Source organism: Salvia miltiorrhiza, chromosome 8 (assembly GCF_028751815.1).
Source record: "Salvia miltiorrhiza cultivar Shanhuang (shh) chromosome 8, IMPLAD_Smil_shh, whole genome shotgun sequence".
Lineage (NCBI taxonomy): Eukaryota > Viridiplantae > Streptophyta > Magnoliopsida > Lamiales > Lamiaceae > Salvia > Salvia miltiorrhiza.
This window is the reverse complement of record NC_080394.1, coordinates 1,245,846-1,258,187: the sequence shown is the minus strand read 5'-3', so window position 1 is coordinate 1,258,187 and position 12,342 is coordinate 1,245,846. Positions and strand designations below refer to the sequence as shown.

The following is a 12,342-nucleotide window of genomic DNA, read 5'->3' as shown; positions in this document are numbered from 1 at the left end:
TTCAATTTTGATTATATATGCTGAGTGAGATGTGGATTTACTAAGGGGCTGCGCTAGGCTCCAAACATGTTTATATTAAGCTCAATTCAAAATTCATACAGTCCAAATTGACTAAGAAGTTAAAATAAAATTAACGTGCCTATATATATATGTTGGCCAAGCGGTAAGGGATTAATGCTCAAGGTCAAATGTCTTGGATTCGAATCCCCTGTGGTAAGGCCTTTAAATTTTTTTATTTAATACTGTAAGTTTATATATATAAAAAAGGACTGAATACCTCATATATAATTATTTTCCTCTTTTTTTCATGTAATATTGTATTTTAATGCTGTAAATTTATCAAAGAAAAGACTGAATACCTCATAACTGTTTTCCTCTTTTTTTCATGTAATATTGAATGGCACTATTGTAAGCAGTAGTCATGCAAGTTTGACCTAATTAATTATGGCATACTACAAATATGATGATCTTATTTTATAAACCAAACAAAATATTTAGGATTTAATTAAAACAATACACTAAGGGCATGTTTGATATGTGTTTATAGGTAGGATAAATTAAATTAATACATGTTAGTGTGATGTTTGATATCATGTTCAATTAATGTGGTCAACTCCTACTTACATGCTATTTTGTGGGAATAACCCATACTAATAATCCGCCCCCCCTCGGATAACTTTAATACTGTGAAGTTGGATAAAAATTCTGCTACCCTTCCTCACGCATATCGATGCAAATGCCCAAGTAATGGTGGACACACATGATATTTTTAAAATTATATGAGGATAGTTTTGGTATTAGATAATATAATCCAACATAATCCTATGGATATCAAACACAATATAAGATTAAGTAGCCATGATATCAAACACCCATGAAATAATATAAATCCACACTAATTTCTCTAGATAATTTTAATCATAATCAATCCTAAACTGCAAATCAAACGGCCCCTAAATTTAAGGAGTAATGATTTGAACCACGCAAAATTTCATGACGGAACCCAGGGACCACAATAGAACATGAAAAAAGCTAAAAAAAAATCTACTTATGTGCATTATTCCAATAGTAAATTAACTAGTAATTTAATTAGAATGAAATCATTAAGTAACCATCTTAGATTTTGGTAGAATTTCATGGTGGTTTACAGATGAAATTTCATGGTGGTTCACAGATGAGATGCACAATATTGTATATGCGTTTCATGATGAGTTGGAATCACTTATAAATTATAATAATCTTGGATCGTGGTGGAATATGTGGATTAATATATATATTTTTTGAGAGTGGAATATGTGGATTAATTAATATGCACTCCTACGCCTAGATTACATAATAAGATTGATCTCTCTGTATATATATAAGTAGATGATCCAAATATAATTTTTTTTCTCACTTAGTATGTAAAATTCAATATGGCCCATTGATTATTATAGGATCTATGGTAGTAACCAAAAAAGCATTATAATATAAGTGAATAATGTATTTTTGTATATTACAATAATGATTCCATTACCCGGTCGACTAGCCAATAAATTTGTTGGCCATCATATTATATTTCGAACAATCAATGTCAGAGTGTCACTAATATCCACACAAATTTTGTCAAATATATCTAGGGGGTTTTATAAAATTGGATATCTTTCACAAATGAGTATATTTACATATGCACTATTAACACATGGGTATTTTCAATTTTCACTCTATTAATTTTCATCAATTTTGAAGAAATGAAAAATTATTACTCCAAGTGAATTTCACAGTATATTTGCATGCAAATCATTTATGGGCTTTGTAATATTATGTTAGATATAGATATTCCTATGTTTAGTGGGCTACTTCGACATGAAGCTTAATGATCATATCTTCATGGGCCGGCCCAACCATTTACACCATGAGACAATAATTCAACTCCAATCATTTGCATAAAACTCACATCCTAAAAAATATTCTCTATTTATTCATTTTCATAGTGAATTTTTCCAATCATACCTATATATACTATTTTCAAATTACACACTAGCCAACAAAATTTGTCAGTCACTAATTTCATATAAAATAAAATTGTCGTAATTTAAAAGCCAAACACCAATACACAATGACAAGGATATTTCTCGATATCATTACCCGCGATTAATTTTGTCATAGGAGTAGGCCAAGATTCATAAGCCATGACTAATCCTATACGGCGATTTCTTGAGATTAAGTACTGTGTCATATCTACCAAACCGAACAGAAAATTATTAGACTAATCATATCTAATCTTACAAACTGAACAAAATATTATTAGACTAATCATATCTAATCTTACAAATCGAACAAGTGCCATGGAATAGTTACAAACAATGATGCTTCGCAAGCCAGCATATTCCTCGTATTTTTCTTAACCTTGCTACTTCTATTGAAGTGTTTATGGATCCAATTGTAAGAGATTAGAGCAAAGGGAAAGAATATGGTTTACAACATCGATCGAAATTGAACAGAGCTATCTCATATCAAGATCGTCATCCTCATCGGGATCTACGTCGCTCGCGAGCTTGACTCTCTTCACTTCCCTCTGGCCCATTCTTCCCTTCTTCGGCTTCCCCCTGAAGGTAGAAACGCTTCGATTATTCTTCAAACATGGATTAGAAATCATATCCAGAGGCGTTTACTTTTCATAATTGATAAGATATATGATATGGCGTATTTTCATCCTTATTACTAGGATTTCTCCAATATGAATCAATCAAAATTAGCTTAAATAATATTCTCTCTGTCCCACTTGAAACGTCTTGCTTTTCTATTTTGGGACACTCAAATAACAAACACTCAAAATAACTCATAAATACCCCCTCAAAAACCTACTTTCTCTTTTCAATTTTATTATGAGCAACTCACTTTAATACCTAAATCACCTACGTCTTAATACTCGTGTCCAAAAAAAACAAAACGTTTCATGTGGGACGGAGGGAGTAGAAATTATTAAAGCCTTGAGTTATCCCAAAGTTCCAATGTTATTAACCTATACTATATTTTCTGTCTAAGCTAATCCTCAAAAGTAAATATCTCCTAACAAGTTTGTTCAGTGAAATCGAAAGTTAACTTACGGTCCAGCAGTTGCTAAGCCTCCGCCTCTCGGTCTACCTTGAACCATGTCCGATTTTCCATCTACGAACGAATACAGAAATCATATACAATGTAACTCGAAAATGAAATTATAGAATGTGCTATAATATGAAAAATGGCAGTTTAAGGGAAGAAAGAAAGACTAACCCTCTTTCCCAACTCTTAGCTCCTCAGCCTATACAAAACATAAGGAGTATAAGCAACGTCGAACATTTAGTCTTGCTAACAATAAGAGAAAGTAATTATGATCGCAAGATTTGTGAACATTCTGAGATTGCACATACCGCTGGTGAGGTGACTGAGGATAACGAGAATACTCTATCTTCGAGCTGGAACTTTCTGGATCTCTTTAAGCTGGAATAGTCGAGATGTATTTTGAGTTTCTAACAAAATCGTTAACAGATAACCATAGTAGATTTTTGAAACTATGAGATAAGATCACACCAGCAGTTTATCAAGTCAACTTTCTATATTTACATTGGTTTCAACTTTCAAATTTTCAATCATGTCATCATGTGCACAAGAGCAACTCAGGTCCTTTTTAAGTTAATTTTATGCAACTACTGATAAATGCTAATCACAAGAAGAAAAATATACATTCTAAAACTGTTAACCCGCATTTAGAAACGAGCATCATGTTTGAAGAGCTTATAAGTTGTCAAAATGTTTGGATAACTGAACTTATAAGCTATAGAAAGACAATTGAAAAGATATGAAATTGGAAGGATATGTATGATGGCAATAACAAACAATAGTAGAATTATTTTTGCAATAATAAGATTTTGAAAAGGTGAGTCGGCTTTGAGGAACTTATTTCTTGGGGAGCTCGTGAGTTCTTGAAGCATATTTTTTCAGCTTACTTTGTCAAACACTTCTCAAGTGCTTATAAGCTGCTAAAGAACTTATAAGCTCACCGAAACACCCTCTTAGTTGATAATTAAATCGAGGGCCAAAATTCCATTTGATCACACTTGGTTAATGAACTTTTAGACATGACAATACTCTTTGATGCAATAAATATGTTGCAAAAACAGGGGATTTAGTTCTAACAAGATGTCAATGAAGAAATCACATTATAAACACAGAAGATTAGAGCAAAGCTCAATGGACATCATAGGTAAGCAGCTTTTACTTGGATGCATTCTTTGATGAAGAAAGAAAGCCATCGAAGCCCTTCAACACGTTGCTGAACGTGGTCGTTTCTTGTAAGTAGCTCGTTTCCAGCTCGTACACCTACCAGAGACAGAAACTCGACTGAGACAATCAAGAAAACAGAGAAATCCCCACAAACAAAACACCTTCAAGAATTCATTACGAGCCACTCGAAAATTAAACACCATCTATCTACTAATAAAGTAATAATCAAATTGTACATCTATTGAATACTCGAGTAAAGTAATCTACTGATTTCAACCACTTATATAGCACGAATTTCAGAATATAAACCAAAACCAAATCCAAATCCAAATCTCCTAACTAGAGAGGGGAAAACAACCTGCTTTTCAACACTGCGGAGCTCGTCTTGCAGCTTTTCCCTCTTGTTCAGCAGAGAAGAGAGCATCGCCTTGGGATTATTGGAGCCTCTGAGCCCTAATTAACATCATCAAAGCGTCGAATTCAACGGGGAAATTGAAAAGGGATAATTACAGAGAGGGGGGAAATGTTCCTTCCACAGCTTCCAATTAGGGTTTCAAATTGGGGAAAAATTGAAAATTCAGAAATCGGAAATCGTTATTACCTTGTAACTCCATGTTCGCGCCAATTGCTTTCCTTTTCTGTTTAACCGAATTTGGGGGTAACGGTATTTTGAATTGAACTGCCGGTTTGGTTTAATTGTTTTTGGGGGAAATTTTTAAGATAAAATTTATTTGTTTGGTATATAAATAATTGTGAAGATGCTAAAAATCTGAGTGGATAAGGTACAACGCCATGCTGCAGCTACCCATTTGTACTTAACATTCTTGCATAGGTTTGGTGATAATATATTCTCTTTTTTTTTTTTGGGTTTTCGAAGGTATCTGCAACCGCTATTTTCGTTGTGCACTGGATAAACACGTGTTATTGTAACTGAATGAATAATAATCGTAATATAGTTATGATTAACATGTTATAATTATATGACTAATACTCTATCTGTCTCATTAATAATGGCTCTTGTGACTGAATGAATAATAATAAGCGAGAATATAATTGTGACATAATTATGATTAACATGTTATAATTATGTGACTAATATTTCATATGTCCCATTAATAATGACTCTTTTTCCTTTTTCGTCTGTCTCATTAATAATGATCCTTTCTAAAAAAGGAAACTATTATCTCTCACAAAAGTTGTGCGCTCCATCAATATCTATCACTTTTATCTTTTAATCACTCTTTTTCTTAATTATTGTGCCTAAAAATAGAGAGTCATACTTAATGGAACGGAGAGAATATATGTTTTAGGGATAAATAATTAGTCGATTAAACGAAAAATTAAATTGCGAATCGACAAATATTGAAATTATAACATCCTATCAAATTTATTTTTATTATTTTGCAATTACAAACCCCCCAAATCTATTTAACTATGCCACTCCATTAATCAAATCACATCGTTTTACGATACAAATTATTTATACTTCTTTTAATTGAAAAGACATAAATTTTAAAACGTCATCGTGTCATGATGAACTCGAGTATGAGATCTTTAACCTTAGGTAATCTTTATAACTAGACTAACATACGTACATAAATGATTTACAACATATATCGACCAAAATTATTTTTTCCAATTAGTGAAACTATGAAAGAATTAAAGACATTAACATCTAAAGGCTCCAAAACATGTGTTTCAAATAAAATTTGATATATATCGATCACTCAAAGCATCTCAAACGATGCATGAGTCCCCGCACCACATAACTTTATTCAATTAAACACCCTTTTATTCTAGATCAACATAATTTATTCCATCTCTAAATACAAAACGAGATACATATCAGATCGAGTCTACATATGTAGACTCGATCTTCACATGCGATCTCTCAATCAAATCAACATTGCAGATTAGTCCCTGGATCAACTCCGAACTGGCGACAATAACCCGTGTACAAGTTAACCCTACTGGCCACCTTGTCGGGCTCCTTCCCGTCGCATTCGACATTGCCATTAATGGCCCAAATCGTGGCCCCGAAGCCCCGGCCCGAAACTATAGCGGTGTGGCAATTTTCCATCCAATACCACAACGCGGCCTTGAACGAGATGACTACGTCCGTGGCCACGATCTCGGGGTTGTTCAGCCCGTCAAATTTTATGGCCTGACCCGCTGCCCCGTAGTTGTAATTCCACGTCAGCTGCAGCGGGCCACGCCCGTAGTAGCGCTTGGCGGGATTGCACGGCCACTGTGGATAGCCTGTGTCGCAATAGACTTCCGTTTGAGCGCCACCACTCTCTTCTCTAAAGCACAAGTCTGCATTTTAGAGAAAATTATCATTATACAATGAATCTTAATTAATTAAGATTATTATAAAAAAATGACGATTAAATGCTAATTAAAAAATAATTATATGTTCTAATTGAATATATATAATCATCTCTTAATAATAATAAAAATTAAACAAAATTACAAGATATATATGGAAATTTTAGAAAAAAAAAGAATTTCATATTTATAGTATTTTTGTACTAACAACAAATAATCACACACAATATTGTCATATAATCGTGGATAAATTACTCACCAATAGGGTTGGTCTAGTAATCACTAATAATATATTCAGCTAGCTCCACCTAATTAACCATATTATTAAGAATTATTTTTAAATTATAGTTCAAATTTTGATCATATAGTGCCTATTTAGTCCAATTTTTTTTAAATCATAATATAATCTGTACTTATCTTTGTTGTTCACATAAATAGACCCTTGACGTTTCAACATTGCATTGACGTTCTTACCTTCCGACAATACACATTAACTTTAATTTGATGATATTAAATCAAAAATCAAGATAATTACTTATTATATTCGTAAATTCAAAAAAAAAAAAAAAAAAAAAAAACTTACTGCCGGTTTCATGCGTGACATGCGCGAAGAATGCCGCGATCTCCCGCCGGCTGTCCTCGGCGGAGCCGTCGGTCCCGAACCCTCGGAACGATCCGAGGGCCTCGAGGAAGGCGGCCCGGGTGTAGAATCCGCGGTCGGGGCAGTTCGCCCCGGCCCCATTAGCTATCCCGTCGAAGAAGGCGCCCGTCACAATATCCTCCACTTTGACTCCGTTGGTGGTGCACGGCCCGGACTGGCAGCCCGGCCCGCAGAAAGTTTGGTCGGTGCCGCAGTAGCCGAACTGGCTGCAGCACTCGTTGGCCGCGCAGCCGCAGTTCTGGGCCGAGGCCCGGGTCGCGGCGGCGACGAGAAGTAGGGCGAGGATAGTGAAGAAGTGCTTCATTTTTTGTTGGAGAAAAATTGTTTGTGGTGATGTGAAGGAAGAAGGGAGTGATTGATCAATTTATAGTGTTTTGTGGTAACGAAATTTGGTTTAAGTTTTGATTAAGTTAGACGTTGAAATGTCAATGAATTGATTGGTTGTTTTGCCGTGGAGAAGTGGCATACGCATGCATAGTAATATTTGAGTATTTTGGTTGATTAAATTAAATCTTGTGATTGTGTTGATTTTTGAGTACGGATTGGGAGTATGTTAGGATAATTTTTCTTTTTGAAACCATATGTTTGGATAATTAAGGGTGTATATATATGATGAGGTAGCAGGTTGAGTAATCGGATTTCGAATGATACTACTTCAACATACAAATGACACTTTAATATTTCAAAGTGTCATTTGTATATATGTTGAAATAGTGTCATTCGATCGAAACTTTCACAGCGTCATTTATATGTTGAAGTAGTGACATTTGTGTAATCGATTACACGAGTTTTTTGTGATATATATAAATCTATTGAAGTTTAGACGTTGTTGAAGATAATCAGACAATAAGCTTCAAAAGTTATCGCCCTCAATCAATTTTAAATTTTGATATTGAATTTGTGTATAAATCTATTGAAAGTTTAGACGTTGTTGAAACGCTTTAAATGACTATATGGTCTACTTTTAAATTTTAAATATATTTGAATTATATAAAAAAGTTTGAAAATGATGGTTCAATGTAATAACTAATAGTCATATATAAAACTATAATAACATAACCATTTGATTTAGTTGTAATGGAAGGATCAAAGAGTATTAAGTTGATTATGAGAAATCATGAAATGTTAGCTTATAGATTAATTAGAAGAATAAATAATAGAGAAAAAAGTACATACGTATGTTCATTAAAAATTAAAAGAAGAGATACGATTTCATTAATATAGAGTTGAATATTCGACTACAGAATTAAATGAAACACGCCATTGCATCAGAGAAAAGTCTTAGAATATGCTTTGATTTTGACTGATAAAAATTCGAGAACTTATTTTTTTTTTCCGCGTTTCTTTGCGTTTGTACGACGTCGTTGAAGCTTACCCACAGTTTCTTATTCATTGTATTTGATTTCAAGAGTTTGGCAGCCTCCGGAAATTAAGGAATTGACTTGGTCTCCCCCACAAATAATAATAATAATAATAATAATAATAATAATAATAATAATAATAATAATGACGATGATGATAAAAAAAAAAAAAAATCAAGCTAATTGAAGTATTAAAATAAACAAGTCGATATTTTTTTTCCAGGGGATAACGAGATATTATTACATATCAATAGACAACAAGTACAATATCTAAAAATCAAGGTGAATAGTTTGAGCTTTATAATAATACTACAAAATAGTCGAGTTAGTATTGATATTAACATTATTCAGATACTCATTAAGAATATCGATCGACAAGAATTTTAAATACGTAAACTATTTTCAGTCGTTGAATCACCAAAATTTACAGCAGATATATTACCTTAGTGAATTTTATTTTTATGAGTGCATTTAAATATAATAACTTTATAATTAGTACAATATTTTCAATTCTCACGACAAAATATGATTCGACATACGAATTGTGGACCACAACTTAATTTCGAGGTGGCCTTTGGTTCACAAAGTCATGTTCTTAGTCTAAGTCTAAGTCTAAGTCTAACAATGACCGATTCCTAACATATATAAATAGTACATTAATTTGCCTAGACTTAGAAGCCTCTTCCATACTATCAAATTCTTTATCCCATTTTCCTTTTCTAAGTAGTGCATGTGTCACTTGTGTGTTTAAAAATGAATCAGCTTTATAGAATTTTGTATGCATAAGAATTTTTTTGTTTAATTATAATGATAATCAAGATCAGAGAATTTTTCTGACTTTGTTTAGGTCAAATATATATATTATATTTTTTTTAGGAAAATCTATATTTTAATGTTTTAACATGTCATTTTATATATTGTATTTCACATGGGATTGGACATCTAAGGCCCACAAACCCGCATAATAAAATTTAAAAATCAATTAAATATGATAATTCTTACCACAACTTTTTTAGGAGGGAGAATTATGTGTGCACCTTGACTAACGGGTGCGAATAATCCCCCATTAAAAAACAAAAACAAGAGCTAATTATTCTGGAACAGTATTATATCTTAACATTTGTTAAATTATTCTTTAGAAAACATATTGCCTCCATCCACAATAAAATTATCTAAATTTCCTGTTCGTGACGTTCATAAAAAAAATTCCATTTTTGTTTTTAGATTATATTTCATCATTAATAATACCTAATTTATCCTTATTTTTCACCACTCTCAATATTAATTATAACACATTTTCACCACTTCATATAAAACTCGTTCCACAATTATAAGGGTATAATAGTTAGTATAATAATTTTTTAAAATGAATCCAAAAACATTTTGTGGACGAACAAAAATAAAAAAAAATAAGAAGATATTTCGTGAACAAATTAAGAAAGTATTTTATCTCCCTCTCTAATTTCTACACCCACCACGTTCCTATGATACATTTTTTTGAGATAATTCCTATGATATATACAATTATTTCTCATGTAAAAAGTTTCTTTAAAAAAAAAATTAGGAAGATTACAAAACACGACACTTTTCAGTTAACAAGATCAATTATTTCTTCAATATAGAGAGATCATATATATCACGTTTTCGAAATCATGATGTTTTGAACTATTAATCGCAAATTTCATGTAACATCAAAGATTCACATATATATAGCAAATTAATAAGCAACAAAACTGAACTTCATTATTTGTCACACAACACAAACACAGATACACACACACACAAATATGTGTAACTTCGAGTGATCAAATCACATTTATTTCATTTCTATTAGCTCATCCACAAACCCTAATTATTTCAAACACCAAAAACCCTAATTTGATCAGTTCTTGAAATTCCCATTCCTAACAACGAAGATTAGGCCCGGGATTAACTCCGAGTTGGCTACAATAGCTCGTGTAGTAATTAACACGAGCCGTCACAGTGGCCGGATTCTTGCCGTCGCACTCAAGGTTGCCGTTAATAGCCCTAATCGTCGCCCCAAAACCCCGCCCCGATGTAATAGCCGAGTGCACGTTATTCATCCAAAACCACAACGCAGTCTTGAATGAGATCACGGCATCTCTAGCCACGATTTCGGGATTATTCAATCCATCAAAGCCTATGGCCTGGCCGGCCGGGCCGTAGTTGTAGTTCCACGATATTTGCAACGGGCCTCGGCCGTAGTAGCCCTTGCCGGCTGCGCACGGCCACTGCCGGTTGTTTTCGTCGCAATAGTCTCTAGATTGGCCTCCATTCTCCACTCTAGAACACATATCTGCATCGAAAAAAGAAAAGAAATTGATGTTCTTGGACATTTTCAATACATATATGTCATGACATGTCATATTATATTTATGAGAAAGTGATTTTAAGTAAAATAAAATAAAATTGGTTGCCATGTTTTGCTAATATTTTATACATTGCATAGGTACTATTTGATGGATATGTACAATATATCATGCCCACCATGTCTCACTACTATTTCACTATTTTATTTAAAAAAAAAAATACCCCATTAATCCTGTCTTATTTCTTTTTGACACGATTTTTTTAGGAAAAAACTAATTATATTATTAAATGATGTGGCGATGTGGAGTATTATATAATGAATCCTAATTAAGATTTATTACTAAAATTTGAAATTTTTAAAAATTATATTTCCTAACTTTGGACTAATTGACTCAAATAATTACTTATTAATTTAAAAATTAGAAAATTAATATAAAAATAATTGAAAACCTTAATTAATTAATTAATTATTTATTTTAAAGTTAGATTAAAACTTAATAAACTGAAATTGGAGAGAAAATAATTAAAATTATAAGAAATAAAAAATTAATGGGACATAAAAAATGAGATAGAGCTCTCATGTGGATAAATACTATGCGACCCCTTAAAAATAGAAAATTTAAAATACATTAATGAGCCGATCGAACCTCTCATTTTGTCTTCTTCTCTAGTCCTCTACAACTAATGATCAATACTAAATTTAGCTAATTTGATGAATAAGAAAAATTGTCAGTTCCAAAAAATGCATTTAATTAACATCATATTTACTTTGATCCAAATTAGGAGTATTATATATTCAACTCGACTCAACTCAACTCACTTACGTCCAGTTTCATGTGTGACATGTGCAAAGAACGCCGCAATCTCCCGTTTCGAATCGTCGGCAGATCCGGCGGTCCCGAACCTCGGGTACGACCCGACCGCTTGTAAAAAAGCGGATCGGGTATAGAAGCCCCGACCGGGGCAACCGACGGAGCCTGATTAGCTATCCGGCTAAAGAAGGCATCCGTCACAACGTCAGCAACCTTAACACCGTTGCCACCTGATGGAGCGCGGCACGGCCCGGCCCGGCAGCCGTTGCCGCAGTAGGCGTCGCCGGTGCCGCAGTAGCCGAACTGGCTGCAGCAGAGGTTCGCCGCGCAGCCGCAGTTTTGGCCGGAAACCCATTTTCCGGCGGCTAGAAGTAGGGCTAGAAGCGTGTAGATGGTGAAGAATATCTTCATTTTGTTTGGAGATTTTGAAGAGGAAAATGTTGTGTTGGTGTGGAATGAGAAGGCTGAGATTGATGAGTATTTATAGTGCATGCATAGTGGATAATTAATTAATTAATTTAGTTTTTAAGGCATGTCTTTTTATTACTAGCTTAAACGTTGTAACTTCTAATTGAACATGATAAATTTGTAATCGAATATAATT

General features: G+C 33.3%; 3 protein-coding genes across 3 annotated transcripts; all 3 read right to left on the bottom strand.

The window, feature by feature from the left end:
* Positions 1-2,259: 2,259 nt before the first annotated feature.
* LOC130999799 (chromatin modification-related protein eaf6-like) lies at positions 2,260-5,057 on the bottom strand. The gene is made up of 7 exons (XM_057925444.1): positions 4,847-5,057; positions 4,604-4,698; positions 4,241-4,341; positions 3,393-3,462; positions 3,256-3,283; positions 3,090-3,150; positions 2,260-2,588 (listed from the first exon to the last, which is right to left on the bottom strand). Exons 1-7 carry the CDS (start codon positions 4,857-4,859, stop codon positions 2,486-2,488), a joined length of 471 nt encoding a protein of 156 aa, XP_057781427.1. The 5' UTR covers positions 4,860-5,057; the 3' UTR covers positions 2,260-2,485.
* An 882-nt stretch (positions 5,058-5,939) lies between these two features.
* On the bottom strand, positions 5,940-7,789 carry LOC130999791 (chitinase 5-like). Its single transcript, XM_057925431.1, has 2 exons — positions 7,157-7,789; positions 5,940-6,561 (listed from the first exon to the last, which is right to left on the bottom strand). Exons 1-2 carry the CDS (start codon positions 7,536-7,538, stop codon positions 6,146-6,148), a joined length of 798 nt encoding a protein of 265 aa, XP_057781414.1. The 5' UTR covers positions 7,539-7,789; the 3' UTR covers positions 5,940-6,145.
* A 2,573-nt stretch (positions 7,790-10,362) lies between these two features.
* On the bottom strand, positions 10,363-12,175 carry LOC130999790 (chitinase 5-like). The gene is given in 3 exon segments (XM_057925430.1): positions 10,363-10,912; positions 11,751-11,897; positions 11,900-12,175. Coding segments are annotated over 3 exon segments (810 nt in total). The 5' UTR covers positions 12,150-12,175; the 3' UTR covers positions 10,363-10,499.
* Between the last annotated feature and the right edge of the window lie 167 nt (positions 12,176-12,342).